Here is a 25,918-nt window from a genome sequence, read left to right on the forward strand (position 1 = left end):
TTCAGGTAAGAATACCACTTTTATTGGTAATCAATTCCCGGTAACTTTGCCATTTTATCTCGGTAATTCTACCACAGTCGATAAAAAATATTGGCGTTTTTACCAAGGTCCAGTAAAATTACCGAAAAAGTTCAATAATTTTACCGAGAAATTTCGGTAAAATTACAAATTCCATAAATGGTAATTTTACCAAGAAAAAACTGGGATCAAATAGAACCCTGAATTATTGGTAATTTTACCCTTTTCTTAGTAAATACACCGAGATTTTTTTTTCAGTGCGAAGTTTACCGCACCATTCTTCGACCCACTCTGGACCCGCCACTGAATAGACATGGCAATACTTTCTCTGCTCCACCTTCGACTAAAATAAAAAATTCATCACAATTTGCAAATCACTCGATCACAGCAGACATCGACCCAAGCGCCGCCGGATCCTCCTCAGCGAGATCCGAACTTCGTCATAAAAGACAACCGGTCGTAAAACGAAGGGATCCGACAGCCAAAGGCTCGGCGAGGGGGCCGGGGAGGGGGGGAGCAGCCCCCTCAATCCAAACGTTAATCGATTCAAACGCTCCCCGGCCGGAGAAACACTCAACAAACACCGAGAGCAACAACACCTCGCCACAACTTACACGTTGACGGGCGCTACTGAATTCGCCGCCGCGCCGCGCGCTCCGATTGACTCCCTGTGGGAGACCGGGCGGGAATCGTTGCCCCCGAGGAAAACCGTCGAATCGCAACATTCAACATCCGACGTCCAACATCCAACATCCAACGGCCCGTCGTTCAGCCCGGCCGCATTCTGTTGCCATTCTCACAATTAAAACCCGATCGCGTCCGATCGATTGCGCGGCGATTTTTTTCCCGCTGCCCATCCCGTCGCGTATTTAATAACATATTTATCGACTGTTAAGTGCGGAATCCTTTTAGTTCGGAAATGGAAGATGCATGTTTCCGAGCGGCTTAAGCACCGTCGCCGATCCCCGAAGTGAGAGACTTAACGACTCAGTCCCGGCGTCTCGCGGGAGACTCGAACGAGCGGGTAGAAAGAAGGCCGGTGGCATTATCGTTTAATTAAATGGAAGTTTACTGTTGATCCGGCGCGATCTTAAGAGTTGATTGCTTCCCCGCTAAATGAGCTTTGCTGTGACAGTAGTCACCGTGGATTCCGGTTGGCGGTGACCGCTGCACGGTGGCCGTCCGAGTTATGAATTCGGAGTCCGCTCGTCTGCAGAGAAGTGCACTTCGGTGGCCAGGCGCTTGTCGCGTCGTCTACACTGTAGCATTCGCGAGGGGAACTAAACTTTTCATTCTGATGGAGCTTAGGCCCCAACACGAAGGAGATTCCCGAAGTTCCCAGGGTAAATTCTCGATCGAATTGATTTCGTTAGCGGGAAAACAAGCAACATTTTTCTCAAGGGACCGTTCAAGTAGTGCGTGGAACTGACGAGTGGGTCGGCGGAAACAGATTCAATTTTATAACTTAATCCCTGAAAATTTGAAAGCCGGAGCATGTATGTGCCAAAATACCCCTGATATCTATTGACAATAAAATAATTTCTATGTTAAGCTCATGTCTATAGATGACTTTTGATTCCTCAGTTAATAAATAAACAGGAATAGAAGAGAAATAAACTGCAGAAAAAAAAAGTATTTCGTGACTCGCTTCGGGAAAGGGGGCTTTGAGCTAACGATACGGTGTGTTACAAGGAGGAGAGGGGATCAAACCCAGTATTACGTAACAAATCCAAGCCGGGGGAAAATAATAAAACTTTTTTAAAAAATATAAAATGAAAAATATGAGCGTAAAATTGAAAGTGCGGCCTTACTTCGCGTGACCTTTCATTTGTGAATTTTGTTTTAAAACTTATGCAACATGCAAATGAGGTGCGATAAACCGATTACTCACCCGTGTGTAGGAACAAGTGATTCTTCAAATTTGTATGTTTGCTGAAGCCTCGGTTGCATATGTGGCATTTGAAGGGCCACGATCCGTTGTGAACATACATATGAGATTTTAAGTCACCAGGCGTGGGGAAAGACTTGGCGCATAAACTACATTTATGAGGTTTCTCCTGAAACAATAAAAAATACATGAAAATTAGTAATTTTTAAAATACTGTTTATGAAAACACGTCATAAGATATTCAGTTGCAACAAATTTCCTCCGTATAAAGTCACCCTGATACCCTTAATTGGACGTATTTCTATGTGTGGAACAATGTGCATTATGACGTGAGCCCTGCAATGCACGTATTCTTATGGGTCTCCGGGCTCATGTCTTAATGCACATGTAGTTCCGTTTGATAGAAATACGTCCAATTGTAAGATGCATCTCCATGGAACATCCTCAATTTTGTGACAGAAGAGGAGGAACGGACCTAAAAGGCCGTAATTTCGGAAGGAAAGGAAGCAAGAGGCCTAGGTGAGCGTATGCGTGTGGTTTATTCGGCTGCAGGTGGCGTGCACCTCCTAATTGGTGCGGCTTCCATGCGGCGTTCGAATTCGAGTCCTGGACTGGAGATTAAATATTCCCATAGCGTGAGGAGTCTGCGCTCCCTATTGTCGACGCGGCGTCCAAATTGTCCTCGGCGATCTTTTGAGGCGACGCCTGAAGAGCAGAGCGCACGCACGGACCACGGAGGCCACTCCAGTAGTCTGCCGTGCTAAGGAAAAACGTCGTATGACCCATCAGGCGTTGCCTTTCTTTCGAAAAATCACAATTCTCAGGAAAATTTATGTATATTTCTCTCCTCATTTTCATAGGATTTCGCAGAATTTGACCTGAAAAGTCTGGAAATTTCGAGGAAAAATATTCATAACTTTCTTCAAAAGTAATTTTTTTTTGACAGGAAATTTCGCAACATTAGAATACGGCATTTTTAATTAGCACGGCAGTAGTCGGGTATTGCACTGACGCATTATACTTGAGGCGAGCTTTTTTGTGTCCATGAGAGACCCTAGTCATGGTTTGACATTTTTTTCATCTTCGCAAAAAGGGAGGAAAATTACTACGAGGAAAATTGCGTTCCAAAACAAGGTTTGGTTATTATTACACGAAAGTTTGGAATTCCGCATCATCACAACGGTTTGGTACGTCAAACCTAACTTTCAGTACGGGTAACCAAACTTGAGAGTTAAAGTGCACTAATGGAAAGATGTTTGGTTACAGGAACCGAACGTTCGATTCGACAGACCAAGTATAGTTGGCATGATTTGGAACATCGAATGGTCAGTTCTCGTGACGAACTTTTTATCCGTGTATTGATTCTTCACCACAAACAAATTCCAGTTTGCTTTTGCTTACGATTGAATGTGAGTTGATATGCGGCAACATCAGCGTGCTCATACGGCATTTTTCCTAAGCACAATCGTATGAGGCTGGAAAGAACAAAGGGGCAATCGGTGGCGGCGCGGTGGTCGGTTAATCATGGGGTAAGAGGGTAGCGTGTGTCCAGTGGGAGGATCGGTCTGTGATTGTTAAGTTACCGGCTCCGACACGACGGTGCTGCTTACGGTGGAGGAGCTTGGAACTAAGTGACGAAGCCGGGGGAGGACGAAACGGGAAACGCATCTTCTCCATTTATGGTAAGTCTGCTAAAAACTTGGTGACCATTTGGTACTTTTTGCATACTGTCTTCACTGGAAAAAAAGTATGGTAACATCTACTATAAGTCTACTTGATTTCTTACGCAGTGATACTATCTAGTGAAAAAAACCGGAATTGTAGTGGCTTTTACTAGGACTCTGGTGATACTTACCCTAATTTAGTAAATACTACCATAGAGTCAGGTTTTTATTGCCATACTCGGATCACTGTGTCAGAGTATAGTAAAATCTACCATATTTTTTTTCAGTGTTGGTTCCTATTTTTCCCCCAAAAGAGGAGCTAGGAAACTTCACTATATCAAAGTTGGAGTGTCTGTATAGGGAGAGAACGGACATGATGATCGATTATCGATATCTCGCCATTTGAAGCTATGGTAAAGAATCGATAACTAAGGTGTTCGCTGCGAACACCCTGATAATCGATCTTTTTTCATAGCTTTGAGTGGCGTATCAATCTATACATCGCAAAGCACACCACGTCACTGATGTCGAGATATGGAGCTCTCAGGTCCCAGAAGAGCAGAAAACCTTTCAAAACGGTAAATATCACTACCAATCTTCAGATTCCAACATCGAACCAAAATCGCCGAGAAGTTCATAGAAGAGCGTTCCTCCGCAAAACTGAGAAAGTTTATGCAAAAACTAAGTGAAACACGTGCTTTACCAACTACTGGTCGTATTTTATTGCGTCTCTATGTTCTCGGCAAAACAAGTTATTAAACGACCTTAAACGAGGCATGGGCCAAAACACAGGATCTAAATCAGAAATTGTTTAGGAAGCATTCCTCCTCATCAGCTTTACGCAGAAAACGAATGCACTCGACAAAATTCTACGGAATTGAAACGTACGCCAGGGATTAATGAACTTATTATCGTTCCGATCCTATTTTTCTAGAACGAATGTCGAAATCTATTTATGTATGTTGGATTTGTGTTAATAATAGAAAATTCCTCCTTCGATTGTTTGCCAATGAGTATTAATGACGCTTAGAGAGACTTCCAGTGTCAACATTATTATAAATCAATCTTTGCAGTATTAGAGCATTGCGCGCATTGTTTGGTACACAAAAGCCTGTATAAAAAATACTTTTGGAGACCTTAACTCTTCTTAAAACGGCTAAAAAGATAAAATCCAGAGGGATAATAAAACATTTTTTTATTAAAATTATTAATTTTTAAATATCCCTCAGGGACTTGGTCCTCTGGTCCTTTTACAAACAGCTCCAGGTGACCGTGACCCTCGGCTGAGACCATCAAACTCAAGTCACCTAAAGGAGAACTTAGGTTAAAATTTCTGAAGCAGTAGCCCGTAACAATGGTGAATTCAAAAATATGGGAGAAAACCTGGAAACAAAGGCTAAAGCAAGGCTAAGGCAGGGTATTTTAGTCTTGTTTCCCGTATTTTCTCCTGTGTTTTTGAACTAAACTAGGAGCAAACCAGAGACCTCCTGAGCTTAGGGCCAGCGCTACGACCACCATACCATAAAATGCCCAAAGGGCCGGTTGGTTTATTGATAGAAAACAATTCCAAAGTATCACATTTCGATTTAGGACATTCTATGCAGGGATCAAGATACCGTCTCTGGATGATCCTGCCCTGATGATCGCTCGAGGTTCACCCGCAGGTGGAACCTGTACTGACCGCGCGACCGTTTTTATGGTCAATTTCACAATCGTTTTTCTTATTCGGACGTATCTCTACGAAACGGAACTATGTGCATTAAGAGATGAGCCCTGAGACCCAAAAGAATATATGCACAACAGGGCTCACGTCATAATGCGCGTAGTTCCGTTTGACAGAAATACGCCCATTTTCCGTGCCCAGCGACCGCTGAAAGGTGACTTTGATCCCTCTAATTCTGCTAAATGCGCGCCGACATAAAATCAACGCTGAATGCCGGTAGTCGCTTCCTTTAAACAGCCACTCTGACCACTAACCTAGCGCAGGGTTGCCAGGTTGCTCGTGAAGTTCATCCGACGCGATGGTCGCACTGACTCTTTCTCCTGAGCTTTGACAGCGGCGCCAGAAACTTTTTAATAAGCTCCGACTCGTAAAATAAAGTTAACAGCAGATTATTTGTGGACGCACTGTTTCTATCGAGTCGCGGTTATTTACATAGGTTTGCGTCGTCGTGTCTTTTGCGCGGCGTTTTCCAAAGAGGTATTTATGACGCTTAGAGAGACTTTAAGCGGACAGCAGCGTTCAGAGAAATGAATCATTTCCATATGAGCCGCGTTAATAGTTTTTCCTAATAGAAGTGATGGGTCAAAGAAAAGCGCAGATAGCACTCTTCTCCTCATCATTTTGCGAGACGTCTCTTAACGGAAGAAGGGTGGAAGGGTGGTCACAGATCTGTCTGTGATCAATCGGGCTTATTGCTGTGGAGGATTAAAACCTTTCGAGAATTATGGCGCCACTTTTTCTTCTTTATTTTTCCCTTTTCGCGAGATTGGATGGTGACGTCTTTCGTGATACAATCGATTATGCGCGGGTTTGTTTTTTTTTTTTTTTTTTTTTTAACGTAGAGGAAATATAAACATACCTCCACACGTGTATTCTTTCAGTTGAATAGAATTTTAACGGCAAATTTATGTTGGAGTTATGCGTTTTCATTAAAATGTACTTTTACGAGCCAAATTCAATTCGTTAATTATTTTTCAATTGATTGATAAACTTCTTGTGCGTTTCTGTCTTCTGTCACATCTAAAATGCATCCTTAACTATCCAAATGAAAGGACCGCATGTTTAAAAAATAATGGCAGGAGTAAACTTAAAATTTTAAAAAAAGGTAGAGAGAGAGGAAAAACGGAAAGAAAAGGATAATAAACAAAGGGAGCAAATAGAAAAGATTTTTAAGTTAGAAAATGTACAGGAAATGATCATGCTTGCCGCATAATTTCAAAAAAATAATTAGTGATAAAGATGTGCGTCTTAAGAAAATGCGTTCGCGACAAGTTTGTATTATTTTTTGACTCTTTCACCCTATATGGGTATTTTTTCATAGAAAATGAGATTCTGATTGATAAATCAACTAATCGGCAAATAAACGTAAGAAGTGACAACATACACCGACTTGGCTGAAGAGTCAAGGAACCTGTTCATTCAGACACATTTTCCGTGAGTTTTGCATACGCATTGAGCTTCATTCAGCAGCTTGAGCATCTTCAACCACATCGACACTCGTTGTACGTTCCATAAATCAAGTTCAGAATTCTAATCACGTCGATAAAAAGAAGGATTAAATCCACTTATGTCCATACCTTTTAGGAGAGCGTAGTTCGCTCTTCATTTTTTGTGACTGTATTACAATAAGATCCAGGATAAATATAATGCGTGCAATCTGATAAAATCTGATTTTCTGCTTAGTAAGTACTCTCGGCAAAGCGCATTTTTTGGTCTGTAATACCAAAAATTTAATGCGGTATAAAAACGGTAGCCGAGGAGTTAAGCCAAGCAAAATAGGAGATTGTGAAATATATTATCCGACATGGAATAAAATAGAGTGAATTTTGAAGAAAAACTAGTATAATTTGCACAGAATATACCTAACCGTAATAGTTTTTACAACATTTTGAAAGGTTAAAAATGTATCTTTAAGGCCTTTGTGCAAGAAAAAAAAAGGAAAAAAGATCAGCGAATTGTTTTTTCTTTCAGGTAAGACATCGTCCTTACTCACATACAATACAATTTTAATATATTTTTCTATCTGCAGATGGACATTAAATTTATATCAAGTAGAGAATGAAAAGAAACTCCTGCCAGCAGGAGTTTAGCACTTTTTACTCAGGTGCTCATAGATCACTCATTTTAGTGCGACCGACTCTGTCAACTTGACTCGGATAATGTCTGAAAATGAGGAGTAAAGAGATAAACTGAAGGAGACATCCAGTCTCTATCCGTGGGTGCAAGACACATAAAGACAAAGGTAGCAATAAATCACGTCTGAAGTAATTTCATTGACTACGTCAATTACGGCACGGATCAGCAGGGAGAAGATGCATAATTTGACGCTGCTCTAAAAAAGCAATGTAAGAAGAAATTTAGTTGAGCTCTTTCATGAACGTACACCGACGCGATACGGGGCTTTCTTAAAAATTGACTTGAACTCCTTCGTGCGGAGAATAGAAGATCCATACGGAAGGAAGATGTAAACGGTGTTGCCGCAAGAGGGAGTTTTGTTCTACATGACGCACATTGAGGGAAGTCTTTGGTCGTATACCTACTGTTGCGGCGTTCCATTCCAGACGATGTAAGACATTCCCAATGTAAACTATATGGACCGAGTTGATCAGAAAGGAGCCAACCCAAATTTCCGAAAAAATTGAGTCAAGTATGGTTTTGAGTTCCACTAGTCGTACACCTCATATTTTCTCCTGCCAAAAAAAAACCGAAAGTCGGAAAACAGAAATTAGTTATTAAAAAGCGGGGTTAAAATTTATTCCTTACATTGAGCCTTATGCAGGAACAAAACTTCAAAACTCTTTTTCTCAGTTTCGACTTGATGCTTGATGGTTCCTTTCTGACGAACTCGGTCCATATATGGGATACCCTGAGGAAAGGAGCTGTTTAGAAACGACGCCTAAATGTTTCATCGATCAGGGCCGGATTCACCTACTTGCCGCCAATGGGCCGCCTATATTTCGCCGCCCCCTTCTCATTCGTTTTGAAACTCGATAAAAACCATCAGATGAACGTGCCAGCGGAGGAGGGGTGCATAAGACGCATTTACTCGTGTTGAACACATTTTTTGGGAAAGCCCTGTCAACACTACTAGCTAAAGTTCACGAAACTTTGCGCGAAAGTTAAGTTCCGTAAACCTATCTCTGTGTAGACAAGGCCTTCCATTCATAAGAAATGAACGAAAAAATTATGAAAGAACAAACATAAATGTGGTTTTATAATTTTAACTTCAGCCGCTGCGCCGCGCAGACCGCACCGTGTTTGGAGCAATGCGTGAAGTATTCATTCATTCTTGTAGGCGTTATCCGTTTCACGCTGACCGCAATGACCGCATTGTGTTTGATGCAATGCGTGAAGTATTCGTGCAGTCTTGTAGGCGCTAATATGTGTTACATGCCGATCGCCGCGTCGAGGGCTTCTCCTTTGCATCTCTCGTTATCATTTCTCTCTAAGTCACGCCGTTCTGGGCCAAATTGCGTGTTTGGTTTCTCTCGTAACTCGACTTATTGAGGGTGCTGTCTCTTGTATCACTAAGAGACGACAAATTTAGAAATTACTATACTCTCAGGAAATGAGAGATTTTGTCGCCTTTTCTCGTTGTAATTTCGTTTTTATAAATCCGATTTTTTTTATACCTACTCTTTAAAAAATTGCAAATTTTTGCCGCCCCTCAGATATGCCGCCATGGGCCTCAGCCCATGTGGCCACCCCCTTAATCCGGCCCTGTCATTGATGCATTTCAACTTTACCAACCGTTTCCTTTCGAATGGAAGATGGCAACAGGGTGATATGACAGTTAAAAAACGCGGCGGGTACTGGGTACCGGGCACAGAGGCTGAATATAAAATCTTGGCAAAGTCGGAACCATTTGGCCGTTACCGTGCTGCTCTGCATAGGGCAACATGGGCCCGGGATCGGTACCGGCTAATTTAGCGGTGCTCGCGCGGATAACTCTCCCGGTGACCGCTGACCGGAGTCCGGAGTCCGGTATGGTAATGCAGAACGGCGAGCTCTCATTTCGAGTCCCGGATCACCCCGCGAGGCCGATTATCGGGTGTCGTGGGGCGACTCGGACATTAGTCCCGGCCCAAGTCCGAGGGGGTCGAGGAAAATGAGGAGCTCCAGACATGCGATGCCTTCCGCGAAAACCGCCCGGGGTTTATTCGGGGAAACACCGGCAGGGATGAGCCAATCCGGGTGAATAGACCGCTAGACGCAGTATGACTGAATTCAGAGCTTAGATTCCATGTCCGTCAAAAGTTCCGGGACGCGGGACTTTTGATTCCAATTTCTCCCACTCTATGAGCGTCAAAAGTTCCGGGTTAACTTTAGATTTTTTCAAAAGTTCCGGAAAATGCAGAAGATCCGGAAAATTTTGGGAATTTCAAAAGTTCCGGGGAAAATTTAGAAAAATCCGGAATTTGGAACCTGCTCTGGGATATGGGAGCACTGACTGAATTCGTCATGAAATATTGGTCAAGTAGGAATATAAACAATATATCGACGGTGAAACTACCAAACCACGTATCTCGGTTTGCGACGTCGCAGACTTCCTGTCATACTTTATTTTTTAAATGAAAAACTACTTAACGTCCAGTCTTGAAAATTTCTTCGATTTTTCCTCTTCGTGCGGAGAAAATTCTATGAAAATTTCAAGGAATGATATTGATTTGGTCTGCTTCAAAAAAATAAAATGCGAGCGTAGATTTTTAAACACCGCAAACGAGATACGTGGTTTGGTAGTTTCACCGTCGATATGTAAGAGACCCCGCACTAACAATCTAGGCAAAGTAGTCGCGCGAGGCACAAGTTAAATTCGGAGGTCAACGCTAATTTTTACCTAATCCTGATGGTGATTGATGAGCAACTTCTTGAACAAAGAATAAAATGAAATTCGCCTATTGATGATCGATGAATGTTGTAATGTTCACTTTGCTAGGCAATAAATTGTCTCTGGTACGGGTAAATTTGTTACAAAGTAGCTGGAAAGTAGGAGGCAGGCTATACCTGGTGTAGTCAAAAATATCGAGCTTTTACACATGGAGAAAAGAATCTTGATTGTACGATCCGAATACTTATGTAGTCGCTATTCGCTTTAGAAGAGGACTAAATTTCAGTTCGATGAACTACAAATTCAATCTTGTGAGCGAAGATATAGTTCTAGAAATTAAAACCTTGCGTTTACATGGAAGAACGTATTCAAGTTCCAAAACACAATTGAAAATCTTTCAATTAGTTTTTTCTTTTTTATTTAAATAACTTTGTCTAAATTTTTAAAAATTTGTGGCAAACACGCAATGACTTTACTTTAAAAAACCCGAAGCAGATCAATACGATCGAAACGAACGAAATGTGTGGTGCAATTTTAGCAGACAACAATCTTGCCCAGAAGCGCACATTATCCCCCAACGTTCCTTGCTCTTTCCTCAAGATAAATCACAGCCCAAAGTACGTTCAATCGGTAACACTAATTCGAACAAATTCCAAGGCTTGGTATCAGCTTGAAATAAATCTGATTTCATTCAGTTTTCCTGATAGATTGATCGATCCGATGGTTCAAACAAGTCTAATTTTGCCTCGAAACTCGAAAGTCCAGTGAATTAGCAAATTGCCAAACGCTCTCCGAACGGACCCGAAATTTAAGGCACATATGTTCTTGACAAAAAGCACTGGTAGTCCATTAGTTGTCTTCAAGGGGCAAGAAATTACGAGGCCGACTCGCAAAGACACTGAAATCACAGGTCCATGACTTACACCGGTGGCTCCTCCCGAATTCACCGATGGCTGGTGCATTAACGAGGTCCAGTCGGACAGGTGGGTGTTGAGCATTGTTGACACGTCGCGCAAAATTATCTTATCTATTTCGCGCCAACTATCATTCTTTTCAACGGTGTTGAGCAACTTGGGTGGGTTGTGAAACATTTTGAAAATTGTAGAGGTCAAAATCAAACTACTTATGATCGAAAATATTATAAAAATTTTATTTATAATTCTAAGGGCTTGAAAATATTTGAGATTTGAAAGATTTTGATTACATCTAGCAGAAAATATACTTGATCCTTATGTGAATGGAAAGTAGAGCCAAAAACTTTCTGTAAACAAATATTTATTGGGCGATTCCAGAAAATTGACCTGACCGTGGTAAAATAAATTTAAAGGGAATAGTACTGAGCATTGGTTAGTTTTAAAATGTCCAGTAAAACTATATGTATTTCGGATTTTTTTTTAATATTTCTGATGTGATCTGCAGACAAGATTTAAAACAGAGTAAACGTTTCGTGTTCCTCTTCAAAATGTTCATTTTAATCATTTATATTGCATATGAGTTGTATTCCAGAATTTCAATTTTGTGATTTATTTTCTCGCAAAGTTCTGAAAAGAAAACGTTTGTAGTGTTTCGATTCATACCTTGTCTAAAGGCCCATTCTCGCTCCTATTCTCGACACTACAATTTTTTGGAAACATTGATGCTTATCAAAACCCCTGCGGGCCAGTTGATGAAATTGATAGACAAAGCTATAGACAAAGAAGACAAGAGGGATATGGAGGGATTCTATCGGTGGAGGCGGCGTGTAGTTGCAATGGACAAAAGAGGTAGGTAGCAGACCAACTAACGGCAACCCACGAGCGACCGAATAGTTAGTCCATCATTTCCTCCCTTAGTCGATAGGAACCACCCATTTCAACCAATAGGCTCGCTCCACACTCCCAACGTCTTTTTGGTCTGTAAGTTTGTCTGTCAATTCCAATAATCAGCCCGCTGATTTGTCCATGATTCGAGCAGCAGTTGCGTATTCTTTTAATTTTGACTTCCGCACAGTTGGCAACAGAGGCTGATTCGGGCATGGATTCGGGCTGAGCAATTTATGGGAATATATGAGCTGCCTCTTAAACACCGGCGTGGGAACTTCTTGGCGGCCAACGAACCGTATCCAACGTAAGGAAATCACCAGTGCGTAATTTTTGAGAAAGATCACTCGTCCGAGGAAGGGGTTGCTAGTGTATTACTCCCGCTATCCGTCTTAACTTCTTAAGTTTCACCATGAGCCCAGCGGATCATAATGCAATTATTCCCCTTTTCCTTTTGTTTCTCTTCTCTCACTCTGGAACTTCCTCTTCCCGATGCATCCGAAATCGTCTTCGGAACCGATGAAATCATGCTGCAACTTCACGACACTCCCTTTTCCGTCAGCGTCCTAAGGACGAAAACGCACAACAATCCTTCAGAAAATACATAGGAAAAAGAGGAATTGCTGCTTCATCAATTTTGTAAATAAAAAGTGTTCGACATGTTTCAATGTGGGTTTTACAATTAAAAATGTTAATTTAACCACCCCCATAGTTTTAGCTTTTTACTAGTGCAAAATGTACATTTGAAACATGTCGGACGTATTTTTTGAACAATTTAATTTTTAAATCAGCAATCCATTTTTCTCCGTGAAGAACGGATGTTTTCTGCTTAGTATTTAGTGATAAGTCGAGAAACTTTGATTTTACTACAATGTAGAAGACGGTTTCTCACTTAGGTTATTGTCGCACTGCGAAAAATTCTCATTGCGTCCATAAAACAACTTATTACGGCGAGTTCAATATGAACGCGATGAGAGATTTTTTGTTGTCCTAATGAGATTTGTTTTGTTATAATAAAAGAAACATTGTATCACGAATGAGAACCTTCTGGTGCCGTAACTTACCTTTTATGCGGTGTGATCAATCAATTGGTCGGCTCGACTAATATTTTGCTCAGTGCGTAAATGTTGCTCAGAGTCCCTGTATTTTGCACTATCTCTTCAAAAAATACAACTGTCATGTCAGCATTACTTATTACAATATCCTCAGAAAACAGTTATCACAGCTGAGAGCTGATTGTTGAAATAGATAGACGAAGCTATAGACAAAAGGGACATGGAGGGATTCTACGGGTGGATGCAGGTGGTTGCAATGGACAAAGAAGGTATAGATAATAGACTAACTAACACCAACCCACGTTGTTAGTTAGCCCATCATTTTCTCCCTTAGTCTATGAGAAATACCCATCTCAAACCATATGGTCGCTTCATCTTCTTTATCTATCTCTTTGTCTATGAATTTCAACAATCAGCCCGCAGGGCTATACAAGCTGAGAACTCGGTTACATGACCGAGAAGCACGGCCAATATGGAGTGCCGTATTCCATTTCTTCAATTTCTGTCTTTGCGGTCACTGAGGGGCGGACCCCTCCTCCCCTCCCTAGTTTTAGATTATGCTAAAGCAACAACCATTTAAACACGATTCCTCGACACGTGCAACGGACCCTTGCCGAGGAAACCGCGGGTCCCGTTAGCTTTTACACAACACTTAGGATGTTCTTATCTCGAGATTGGTATTATCCTGGGGTCGAGGAGGATGAGCCAAGGGATGAGAGGATCCACGAGCCGGCGCGAGGGGCGCGTTGCCGATATCGGCGTCTGCGATCGGGGCCGCGGGGAGGGACAGGTTGCCGCGCGGAAGTCGGGGGTGTAGCGGACACCGGAAACGTGGCCGGGAAAACATGGAACACCTTGCGCCGGGCCACTTGCTCTCCCCAAATCCGCATATTTACGAGCTGCATTTATGGCCGCGGCACATCTTCCCTCTATCGCTCATCGGCCGACCCGATGATTTGGAATTATAATTTCGGGACCAGATGGAATGCAACGTCCACCGCGCGCTTCTTGCCGAAGACTTGGGGTGATCTCTTTGAGGGCACGGGTTCGCTCTCATAAGCAGGGACAAATGGAGAGCCACCTTCTTGCCGACAGGTGGAACGTTGAGGACCGTGCTCTTGGTCGTTCTACATTTTAAAAGATCCCTTTTTTACGGCGATGCCCTATATTATTTACGTTGGGACTAAGTAAGGTTCCAGGACGCTTTATCGTAAAAAGGACAGTATGCACGAATATTGAGTAAAATTCAACAGTTCAAGTTTTGAAATTCTTGGAGGAGATCGACATAATTTGGGGCTTATAGTTCAAATGCTTCTTACATAACTGTTGAGCCACTCTCTATATGGCATAAAAACTATGTGCAGCAAGTTTACCAAACATTAGCATATTTGGCCAGAGGATTTGGATTGATTTGTGCACTTTTCATCCTATTCGAATTTTTTGTGCCTGATTGTCAAGATTACTTCCTTAGTTGCTTATGTCAAACAGAAAATTTAAAATCTTTATTATTCAATGTAGGAAATCCTAAAGACTCATACAAAAGAGACCACTAGATAAGGTCTGAGCTAGAGAAATCAGCATTTACTTTCTCCTCAAAATCTTACCACGAAAACAATTTAGACAACGGAATGTTCGGAAATCAACTCTTGAACAAACCACTATCGAGCATGTTAAACATAGGCCAAAAGGAATGGCGCAATTAGTAATTTTGCCATTTAACCAATGTTACTTCCGAATATTTTGTGTCCCGTTCCTCCCGACTTTCCGTTGTGTGATTCGATTTCGTCTGGATATTCTGGAGACAAATTAGGTTGCGTAGTGCTTCAATTCGTAGCATGTCTGGCCCATTCGGCATCCAACCCCGCACACGAAAATACACTTCAAGAGTTAAGTACATACCAATCGCTCGCTGGTGGAAGGGGGGCGGGGGGCCGGTCATCTTCGAAAGTGCCTTTGTCTGGAGTAATTTACTGTTGTAGCGCAGAGACAGACGACATATTGTTTAGGGGAAGAAAGCACCGGTTACTTCCTCTTTCTTCCGTCCTTCCCGGAGGGACCAAGGAGTTGCGTGCAGCCGAGTCGAACGAAACCGCGCACTATCTTTATGTTTCCTCGAGTCGCCGCGACACGCAAACCGTCCACCGCCAAATCGATCCGTCGGTGAACGGTGAATTGTGGGTTATTCGTTCGATTTTCGGTACGGTTCGGCAACCATGCGCAACAGATGGCCCCCAAATGCTCCTCCGGGGCGCTTCGATCGATCGGACTTGGACCAATTAAGCACCGGGAACTCAAAAACGGGCCCTGAATTGTATCGAATTCGATTCGGAGGAATCAACCCTCTTTTAAAAGTCGAGTGGCTCGGAGCTTTATTCTGCCGTGCTAAGGAGGAACGCCGTATGAGCCTTCAGACGTTGCCAAGTTTCCTCCGATAAAAACTAAATTTACAAGGAAAATTGCGAAGATTATTTTCCAAAAGTTTCAGACAATTTTGTACGCAATTTAATCTAAAATGTCTGAAAATTTCAAGGAGAAATATGCATGAATGTTGTCAAAAATACATGTTTTATCAAGGGAAATTTGGCAACTCTCGAATGTTCATACGGTATTCTTCCTTAGCATGGCAGTATTAAAGGCGCCTCTCAAGCACCAGTGGCGCACACTGGATTGAGTCAATCAGAGAGGTCGAACATGAAATTTTTAACAAAAATTGCAAATTTGATGCCTAATTCGTCACATTTTAAATTCTAAGGAGTGTTTCTAAAGTAAAATTTCACGAAGAAACCAATGGAACCACCCAAATAACATTTTCCTCCCACAAAAGGCGCAGAGGCCTTTGGAGGGGAAAATGTTATTTTCGCAGCGATCTATGGATACTATAGTCTTAGATAATTGTCATAAATAGTTCCGAGTGAGATATGTGATTTTAAGCCGAGCTAGACTGAAAAAATTCGAGTTGAAACCCTTGGAGTTGATACACCATAATTCGTAACCGAATTTCACCGCTGTTTCAAGCTCTCGGTTGGTTAGATTAAAACAGAAATATCTCACGCTTCGATTTTCTCATGACTAGCAACTGCATTATTGATCTAATTGGCTCTAAGGAAGGGATAGAACGAAGGAAGTTATCCTAATGACATAATTCGGAGCTAATGAAGCCGACAGAGGGAAACGGAGGTGAGCACGTTCATGCCTGGCTTGGCACGCGCCACCACCACACCGGTTAACGACTCCTTATCAAGACTGATTAATCTCCATCTGTCTAGCTCGATAGGCTCATAGAGTTCAATTTTCTGTCATAGATGACTTTCAAACCGATTTGAAGAATTTTATTTGTGAGTGGCACAAGAATTCGGAACTTCATTTTGACTAACCGAAGCGGCATTTTTCAACGAGAAAAATGCGAATTCATAGTGAATACATCGCAATGGAATCAGCATACTCTATGGACTACACCCTTTTCAACTAATTCTATAGAAGTTATGGTATCTGCGCAACTAGATAGGAATCCAATTTTTTAATATAAATCATAATAGTGACGCAGAACGCTTCGGAAGCTTGTACCCCAAAGCGGTCAGAAGGCAAGCCCCTAATTATTTGAAAACTCCGATCGACTTTTTTACAAAAGCAATTGAACAGTACGGATGAAATTCAAACGGAACGAACGCAGAGCAAGCAATAAAGTCACTTTAATTTGCTTCGCGAAAGAAACGCCTTCTATATTGTGGGTATACTTCCCCAGCTCCGGAGAGTTAAAATAGTCGTATCACAAAAACAATTGAACTACAGATGAAACTAAAACGAAACGAGCGCAGAGCAAGAGATAGTGTCACCTTGCTTCGCGTAAAAATCGCCTTCTATTTTGTGGGTATACTTCCTCTGCTCCGTGGAGTTATAATAGTCGCATCACATTATGAACCATTATCATTCGTACAAAGTTCCAGAGACAGCAAATTCAAATAATTAAAAACAACAGGCGTCAAATGACGAAAGTGTATGCTCGGAAAACTATCCTAATTAGGTTGCAAAAAAAAAAAACTTCTTTTTCTCTTGGATGCGCGCTATAAACCAACTGTATGAGGAAAAATCAGCACACCAGGAAAACCAGCTGCTATTTTTGGACACGATTAAATAGACGTTTTGGAACTCGTTTTTAAGTTCTATAAATGTATAATACGATCATTGTGTTTGATGTGCAATTTTGATGAGAAATAATATAGCATTACGGTTGGGCCCCTCCAGCTTCTTATAGTAATGTATTTGCATTGATACATTTATTAAGTTATTTATAAAATTTCAGAGCGCATCATAAAATACTGAACTGGTTTTGATATCAGTAAGCTTATCATGATCTTATGTGAAAGTGTCGAGACAGTATGTTCAAAGGTTTATATCTGCCGTTCAGGAAAAACGTAGTATTAGCGCACATGCCAAATTTCCTCAGATGAACTATTATATCCCAGAAAAGATTTTGTTTTAATGATTCAGAAAATGTCAAGTATTTGCAGTTGAATCCAGTACATCTGAAAATTTCAAAGGTAAATATTCGTATCTTTTCTTTATAAATAATTTTCCTGTGTTTTTTCCTGCAAAAATCTGGCATTTCATACAATATTTTTCCTCAACTAGGGTATTAAAATTACTTCTGCACTCAAGAATAATGCTTTATAAGCATTCAAATAATACAAATTCTTTTTCTGATAAACTATTTATTTTAGAGAAAAGTTATGAACATTTCTATCAAAATTCGTTAGATTGAATGGTGAATGATATTTTGATGAGAAATCTAAGAAAATATGCAGTATATCTAAAAAAAATTATGGATTTTATCCGAAACAGGCAACGGCCTGTTTCATATCGTCGCTTGACTGGCATAAAAGCGGAACTACACTTAGAAATGAGCCAAGGAAAGCATTGATTTATACCGACCACAGGGCTCATACCGAAGTGTAGCTACGTCTTTATATCAGGAGGGCGACGATATGATGTTCTTCCTCAGCGTAGCAATTTAGAGGCACCTACTAACGCATAAGCTGATGATAATAAAAATTCAACCAAATAAAAACGGCTCAGCATTATCCACCATTCTAATTTAAGAAACCTTGATCTTACTGCCAAATCTCAAGTTCCGAGAAAAGCGGTTCCGAACGGTGAGGAAGTTACCCATAGCGATGAGCGGTAGTCGGGGCGACCGGTAGAGAAGGCCATTACCGTACCTATAACCACTTAGCCGCCTCAAATAGATTTAGCCTCATTAGGGCTGTCCGCCACTCTCTGCACATCCATCAATTGCATTTCTCGTTGTTTTTATTCAATGATACTCGGCCAGTATCCGTGGCCCTTGATGATAATTTTCAATTAGCCCGCGCTACACACCCCGGCCGATAAATCGCGGTTCGATATTCCACGCTGGGTTGCCGAATCTACCATTTTTTAACACTACAAGTGTGAAACCTCGTGATATTCGGCAACGGTGTTAACGACCCAGTAACGAGGCTGAGTAAATATGCCTACTGCTCCGGCGAGTGATTAGGCCGTTTTGTGATGCCCCGCTAGAGGTCGCGCTTTTCAATTTTCAGGTGTTGATGTGTTGGCTCCGTGGTCGATGATTTATTCGTTTCGTTCGTGTCTAGAACTTATTGATTTTTACTCCATGCTCTCATTGGGGCCTTAAATAGTTCCACCGTGAAGGATCATGCGGGCTCGGAAATGGCATCTGAACACGTTGGTAAATGATCTAAGGCCGACGTCTTCGTGAGAGAGCTTTGTGTTTTAAAAAAATCACTGGAATTAGCTCCGTGTACACCGAAAAGATAAAGGTTAGAAAGGGAAATGAATAAGGAGAAGAATGGGGGCAAAAAAGTTTTGAATAAAATTATCAGCGTTATTTGTAGTTTAAATTCTATTAAAGTGAAATCCATGTCTAAGGAATCGAGGCATCATCTCCTCAAGACTGTGAGGAAGAGTGAGTCACGTATTGCAAATATGAGTTTTCTACCGAAATTTTGATCAAAAAGTTAGATCTAATTGATTTTGTTGGTGGACATTTAGTAAACGCAATTAGGTCTTTGATTACAATCAGTCTATACACTGAGAAAAAAATTCGGCCGTGGAAGCCGTACTTACGGGCTATATAGACATACCGTCCGCGTTTTGGGCTCCGTTTCCGGGCGAAGCACCCAGGACACTCGAAGCTACGGCTCCAGCACCCGGAAATTTCAATCTATGAGCTCGGAACGGACGATATGTCTATATAGCTCTTAACTTTTTTTTTCCAGTGTACGTGAGTTCATTCACATACTTCTCTTTCCGCGAATCTCAACAAAAATTGCTCCATACTGAGTCCGAGGACGGCCTTAATTCGTCACCTTCCGGCCAAATTATCACAAACACCACGCGACGTTTTAAAATTTCCGCCGCTATTTTATTTTCTTACAGAGACATGGTTGGTTAAATCTGTTTGAAAATTCCATCAAATATTCTACGTGCCGTCAATTAAATTCGGTAAAATCTTCAAACAAATTCAACCAACATTTTCTTCGTAAAAAAATAAAATGGCGGCGGAAATTTTGAAACGTCGCATGGCACTTGTGATACTTTGGCCGGAAGGTGACGAATTCGTCGCCTACCTGACATAAGGGCATAACTGCAGTATGCAATAAACCCTGTCTTCTATACGATTCGATGCTTTTCGGGGCTCATCTCAAAGTGTAGTTACGCCCTTATGTCAGCCAAGCGACGAATTAATGAAAAAGGGATGAATCCGGGTGAGCAGTGCGAAATTCCCACGGTGACATGGGTCGGCGGATAGCGTGACGCGGATATGAAGGAGTAGTTATGGATGTCATCGTGAGTGGAGTTAGCGGCCAAGATTGAGACGGGCCGCTGGCGACGGGGGCGCTAGAGTAAAACTAATAGGAGCAGCGAGTGGGGGGGGGGGTGCTGTAAATTAGGTAACCACCACGCTCGGATGCGCTCCTCTGAGCCCAACTCAGCCCTGAACGACCAATTTGCGCTTAAGATCCAGCCTAAGAAAACAATAAGACCAACTTCAGGTAACATATGTTCCCGCGTTGCCGCATTCGGGGGAGGTGCTTCGTGGATCGAAAGGAGCTTCCGTTCAATATTTCCCGTGGAAGGAGCTAGGTTTATGAAACAATCAACTTCAGTCAGCAGTGCCATTTGGGGTGAGCGAGGGGAGCATGCCTACCGCAACTGGATCACATTTTGCAATAAGGAACCACTATTTTTGGCGAATTTTAGAAAAAACATGCATGCCATTGGTTTCCCTATGCAGATATGTGCTTTTATGGGACAGCCAGGAATAGTGGCTACTCTTTGCAAAATGTAATCCAAGTGAAGCATTGAGTGCAAGAAAAGCATGTCTTGATTGCGGTGTCTCAGAATCTCTGCAGACGTTTCATCCATCATGATTATAGCAAATGTATGTAATTTGTTGTTACATTTACTGAATATTCTTGGTAATTTTACATTGCTGAAACCGTAAAATGTCAGAAAATTCACCCCATGGTTTCTTCTCCAAACTATGTATTAGCACTGGAGATTCTGAAACACTGCCACCGAAATATGCCATTTCTGCACCCAACGCTTAAATTGCTGATAGACCTTTTCGGGGGGGGGGGGGGGGGGGTGGCAATTTCAGTCAACTTTGAGCGATTGTTTGAAGTTTGGATTCGCTCTGCAAATTTGCCTCTACCTCACCCCCAAGATTTCACTGAAATGACACCTAGCGCCTGTCGGTTACATGTAGTGTAGACTCTCTTATACTCAGATGCCTCGTGCAATATTGGCACGGCTTCACCGCATCTCTATAATCTTTGAAAGCCCACTGAAATCACCTAAAATGTAAAAGACGGAAGTAATGTTACATTTTAAATAGAAAGGAAAGGTAGTGGCTCCTGCCTCTTCCGCTCCAAATAACATAGTCTCAGGTGCCTCCTCCTTCCAAAATTTAAATGCCAAAAGCGGCAACGTGGCTTTTGCTAAGCAATACTGTATGCACAACATCTGGGTTACATGCGCGTATGGTTCTGGCGGGGCTGGAGACCCTCCTTGAGAAAACAATAGTGTCCACGGAATTAACATAAGTGTACCTTACGGTGGAGTTCCCGAGTCGAAGCAACTACAAATGGACGTATTTCTATCAAACGGAACTATGTGCATTATGACGTGAGTCCTGTTATGCACCTATCCTTATGGGTCTCAGGGCTCATGTCTTAGAGCACATAGTTCCGTTTGGCAGAAGTACATCCAAATAACCACGCTCGCCTTTGATCTGCGGGGGTAATTTCGGACAATTTAATTGTCAAAACGGAGAAGAGGCGTGAGCACCAAATGGCTTCTCGGCTCCAGCGCGTGGATTGTGGATCGGTATCGAATCAGCCCGATCGATAAAGTCCTATCTTAGCGATGCTGTTTATCGATCGAGGTTTCGATAGCTCGGATCACGGATCTTCGCGTGCGTTCCCGCCGCGCCCACGGCTAGGGGTGAGCGCATGTTTGCGTATGCAAGATGTTCCCGGAAAGCTCATGCACCCGATGGTCCGAGACGGGAACTGGGGTTCCGTCCAGATTGATGCAGTATGGTTCGGGGTTGAGGAAAAAGATTTCACGCGGCAGGAAATTCTTCGGTTGAAACAACCAGGGAACAACTGCACTGCATTTCAGAATTAGAAACCACTGTTTCTGCCTCTTGGGAACAACGTATGTGTCATTAATTTCCCCATGCAGGTGGATGCTTTTATAAACGAGACAGAAATAGCTGTTTCTAGTTATAAAATGAAATCTGGCTGAGGTTCCATCTCGATGGGAGTTTTACAGTGTGATTCAGTATTGATCGGGCTAAATTTTGCAATTAGAAACTACTTTTAACGGTTTATTATAAGAACATTGTATTTTACATAAGTCTCCCTACGCGTATATAGGCGATTCTACAGCTGAATCGGAAATAGTAGTTTCTTTATGAAAAATTCTTTCTAAATAAAATAGGAGCAAAATCTTCAATTGAAAAGACTGAAGTTGGATCCATAAAACCAACTTTCTGGTCCAGGTATTTGAGCTTTTTGGCCAAACCGAACATCAGCTCTTGTAATTTTTGGTGAGTCTCAGTACGACCAATCAAAACTGCGCATAACAAACCCAAGGTTCAGTTCCTATGATCGAATAGTCTAGTCACCTGAATCGAGAGGTTTGGCGTGTCATAAGAACCCAAGTTTACTTTCCTTTTGTAGTCACTCTAACGGCGCAATTACTGAGGTTGAAAAGGAGGGAGCTATGATATGATGTAGCCACGCCGCTACGTTGTCATTTATAAAAGTTTCTCATTGACATTTCACTAGACAATTTTCCCTCCGAAATTTCAAGAGACCTATCAAACAAGGAATAAAATTTAATTTGACAACCAGGACATGCCACTAGCTTAATCCTAAATTTGCGTTAATAGAGCATACGACGTATATCCTTTAATATTGAACGTAGATTATCTGTATTTGGCCATACCTCATTATTTAACGCTCAACTACGAATTTCAGAGATCAGAATTCTACTCCGCGTCTTACTTCACCCATTGGATCAAGTTCAATTTTTAGATTAAGAGTCCATAGACCTGTCTCATTACTGTCGAAACAGCGTTGTTTAGAACACTGTCGCAGACTAGCGGTGAAAAAGTCAAACGGAACTTGCTACCATCAAGCAGAAAGGGACCTTCCACTCTACGTCTACTCTTTGAAAGAGGAAGGGGGGGGGGGGGTTGATGGTCACGTGCGCTGTGTCTATGCCTGTCCGTGTTCTCTGATCGGTTTCCATCAAGATCCGACTCGCGTTACTTGAACGTCGGCCACTCGTCCGTCTTCAAATTTAATTGAACAGGCGTCATAAGCAGTTGCCTGGCCTCCTTCACGATGTATCGATTGATCTGCCATTTAAACTTATGGTAAAGGATCGATAAACAGGATGCTCGCGACGAACATCTCAATAATCGATACTTTTCATAGCTTCAAATGGGCAAATACGATAATCGATCATTCACACCTCGCCATTGGTCATAAGTATTGACGGATCGCGAGGTATGACTCCGAAATCTTCAAATACACCGAGGATGAGGATTTCTCAAACTTGATACAAATGTGAAACCCACACGGATCTGCAAGCGGATTACTGAACTTCCAGCGATTGCTAATCCAGAGACCTTCATCGGTAATTGCACGCACAGGGTGATTCAAAAGTGTGGGCGATTCTAGCAAGTTCCTCTTCGATTTTAATCTACAATTTGATAGATGTAGCCCTCTGAGTCATCGTGTACATATCGCAGGCAGTTAAAAAATCGTCGGCAAGTTGCAATTTGTTTGCGTTGAATGAAAAAGTTAAAAAAATCAGAATTAAAAGAACAAGATGGGGTTTTTGATGGGTTTCCTTAGAATCTGAAGAGAGGTTTTTTCCCTCTCAAATGCTCTCAACTCATAATAAGGGGAAACTAAAAGCACCTATGTTGTTTCTAAAATGAGCCTGAAATAGATGTCCCTCTACATGCATTGCACGGGTGACTCGTTGAGTAAGGCGGCTAGCTGGTTGCTTGGATTCAGACACGAAGGGGTTGTTGCAGAAGTGGATGAGGGGCACTGCAAGTCGGCTAGATGCTGATTCGAGATAAAGAGGTGGCCCTACACTGCTGAGTCAGCACCTGCTAATGGGCTTTCAGAAGCTGCTCCGCTTAGTGACTCAGCTAATCACACGTCAACATCGGCTGTCCTTCCTTAATCTCGCTCTTGTTTCTTGTTTTGAAGAGTTAGGGTGCTGGGCAACTTTGACTCAGTCTATCTTCGTCTGTCAACAAAAATTTGACCATCGCTAACCGGTAGGTATTGTTTCCGATCCGAAATTCGAAGACACCTTTCTGCAGTGGAACATTTGTAATTTTCAAGAGACTAACTTGATTCCAATGGCATTTAAAAAACAAAAATGTATGCGCTACGCCGGTTAAGTGACCATCCAAATTATTAATTTCCTATTAAGTAAAAAAAAAAAAAAAGGTTACCGCATTTTAGACTCTAAAATAGTCGCACGAGTGACATGATTGATGGATGGATATTTGTGTAATATACTAAAAATCACGCTCATATTGAAGAGAGGATGTTGTAAAGTAGCACTTTGTAAGAAAATTAAAAAATTTACATGATCTTTTAGAATGTACAGAATTTCCTTATGAAATTTCAGGCAATGTTTTATGAGGGACCTACCCTACATGCAGAAGATGCGCATTTGCGATTTTTTACTTCAATATTCGACACTGGTTGTTTCACTACTCATCCAGTTTCGTTCGGTTCCGGTTGGAACCACAAATGGATTAATTTTTGGCTTTTCCTCGGAAAATCACAGTTGAGTATCTTTCGCACAAGACTCATACGTGTCATAACATGTAACTGTTTGCTATATTTACCATTGCAATTCATGAATCAACAAGAAAATAGCTGGAGTGAAACATTTACAAAAGCAATTCTCTTATCTCTTCCACTAATTGGACGTATTTCTACCAAACAGAACTATGTGCATTAAGACATGAGCCCTGAGACAAATAAAAATATATGCATAACAGGGCTCACGTCATAATGCACATAGTTCCGTTTTGCAGAAATGCGTACGATTGTCAGTGTATAATCTTATTCCTGAGAGCAAACGAGTCAGACCGGATCCTACCACCCGACATTTCCGTTTCTAAGGGCAAATTTTCTCTGGTTCCTCATTTACGGTAAGGTTCTAATTCCGGCACTAAACCTCACAGGAGGAAATAAAAAACGCAAGCCCTAACGGATTCTAAAAACTCGACGGTACCGTCTGCGGCACGCGTTGAGTCACTCGCGCAAGTAGCGTACAGCACCTGCTCCTCATAGATATTTACAGATAGCGGGGAACATCAACGACTAATGATATTTAACCATAAGGCATCCGGTACTTGAAATAACTAAATAATTAAATTGTCATGTTCCTTTTCTTCATGTGCGTATCTTCCCCTTCCTTGAATTCATCCCTGGGCCCCTCCGCTCCTGCCGCGACCCCTGGCTGAGGGCTCATGAGTTGCTGAGTGCGGGGGTGAGAGACCGAGTCGCACCAACAATAACTCAGGAGGGTGCCCTCTATCGGTTTTATCCTTCATGCAATCGTTGGTTTGAAGATGCCTCCTCGGGTTTTATGATGGCTTATTATTTTTCCATTTCTGGAGAGTGTATAACCTGATAAAATATTGGGGGTGCTGCGCGGTGGTGGGAAGATAAATAAGGGTGGATTGGACTCTCGGCTCCGGCGAAGGCCCGATGATTGAGAACAGGTATTTGATTGGAACATTATGATGGTTTCTTTTCTTTTTTTTTCCTTTTTTTTTTTAAAAAAAAATTTCATTCATGTTTAGAAACTGGTTCGGAAGTGTTACGATTCAACAATAGGACCAGTGTGTATGCTTGTGTTAGCGGTTGTTCTATTAGTGTGAAGTACTTACGAATTTGAAAAGTAGGCCAGCGGGTCGATTATTGAGCTGTTATAACAAAACTTTAATTGATGAATTGCATTGCTAAGATAGGAATTTACCGATTAAGGTCGTTCATCAACGATTCAACGGTCGAACCGTTTGACCCCATTCGAAATCAGGGAGTTGGTAATTTTTGTCCGATTAAAAGAAAAAGACAAAAGAAAAAATCGGAGATTTATGCTCTCTAGAGTTCAAATTTACAAAGAAGAAACATTTTAACTATTATTTAGGTCAGCTCATACATCGCATAAGGAGCCGCTCATAAATTACGCAATGCTCTGGGGGGGGGAGGTGTCGAGGAGAACATTACGCCATTTTTTGTACGTCTCAAAGGTTAGAGACCTACGTCACAAAAGTGTTACAAAAAGAGGAGGGACGGGGTCAAAAATGCTAAGAAAGTGTGTT

General features: G+C 41.8%; 1 protein-coding gene across 1 annotated transcript in view; it reads right to left on the reverse strand.

Moving 5' to 3' along the window:
* Positions 1 to 1,852: 1,852 nt before the first annotated feature.
* The window catches only part of LOC109043344 (uncharacterized), a 173,989-nt gene continuing 149,923 nt past the window's right edge, over positions 1,853 to 25,918 (reverse strand). The window contains exon 6 of the mRNA XM_072299280.1: positions 1,853 to 2,075. Coding sequence (XP_072155381.1) covers positions 1,902 to 2,075 — 174 coding nt within the window. The 3' untranslated portion in view covers positions 1,853 to 1,901. The remainder of the gene's footprint in view (positions 2,076 to 25,918) is intronic.

This window comes from Bemisia tabaci, chromosome 4 (genome assembly GCF_918797505.1).
Source record: "Bemisia tabaci chromosome 4, PGI_BMITA_v3".
NCBI classification, from domain to species: domain Eukaryota; kingdom Metazoa; phylum Arthropoda; class Insecta; order Hemiptera; family Aleyrodidae; genus Bemisia; species Bemisia tabaci.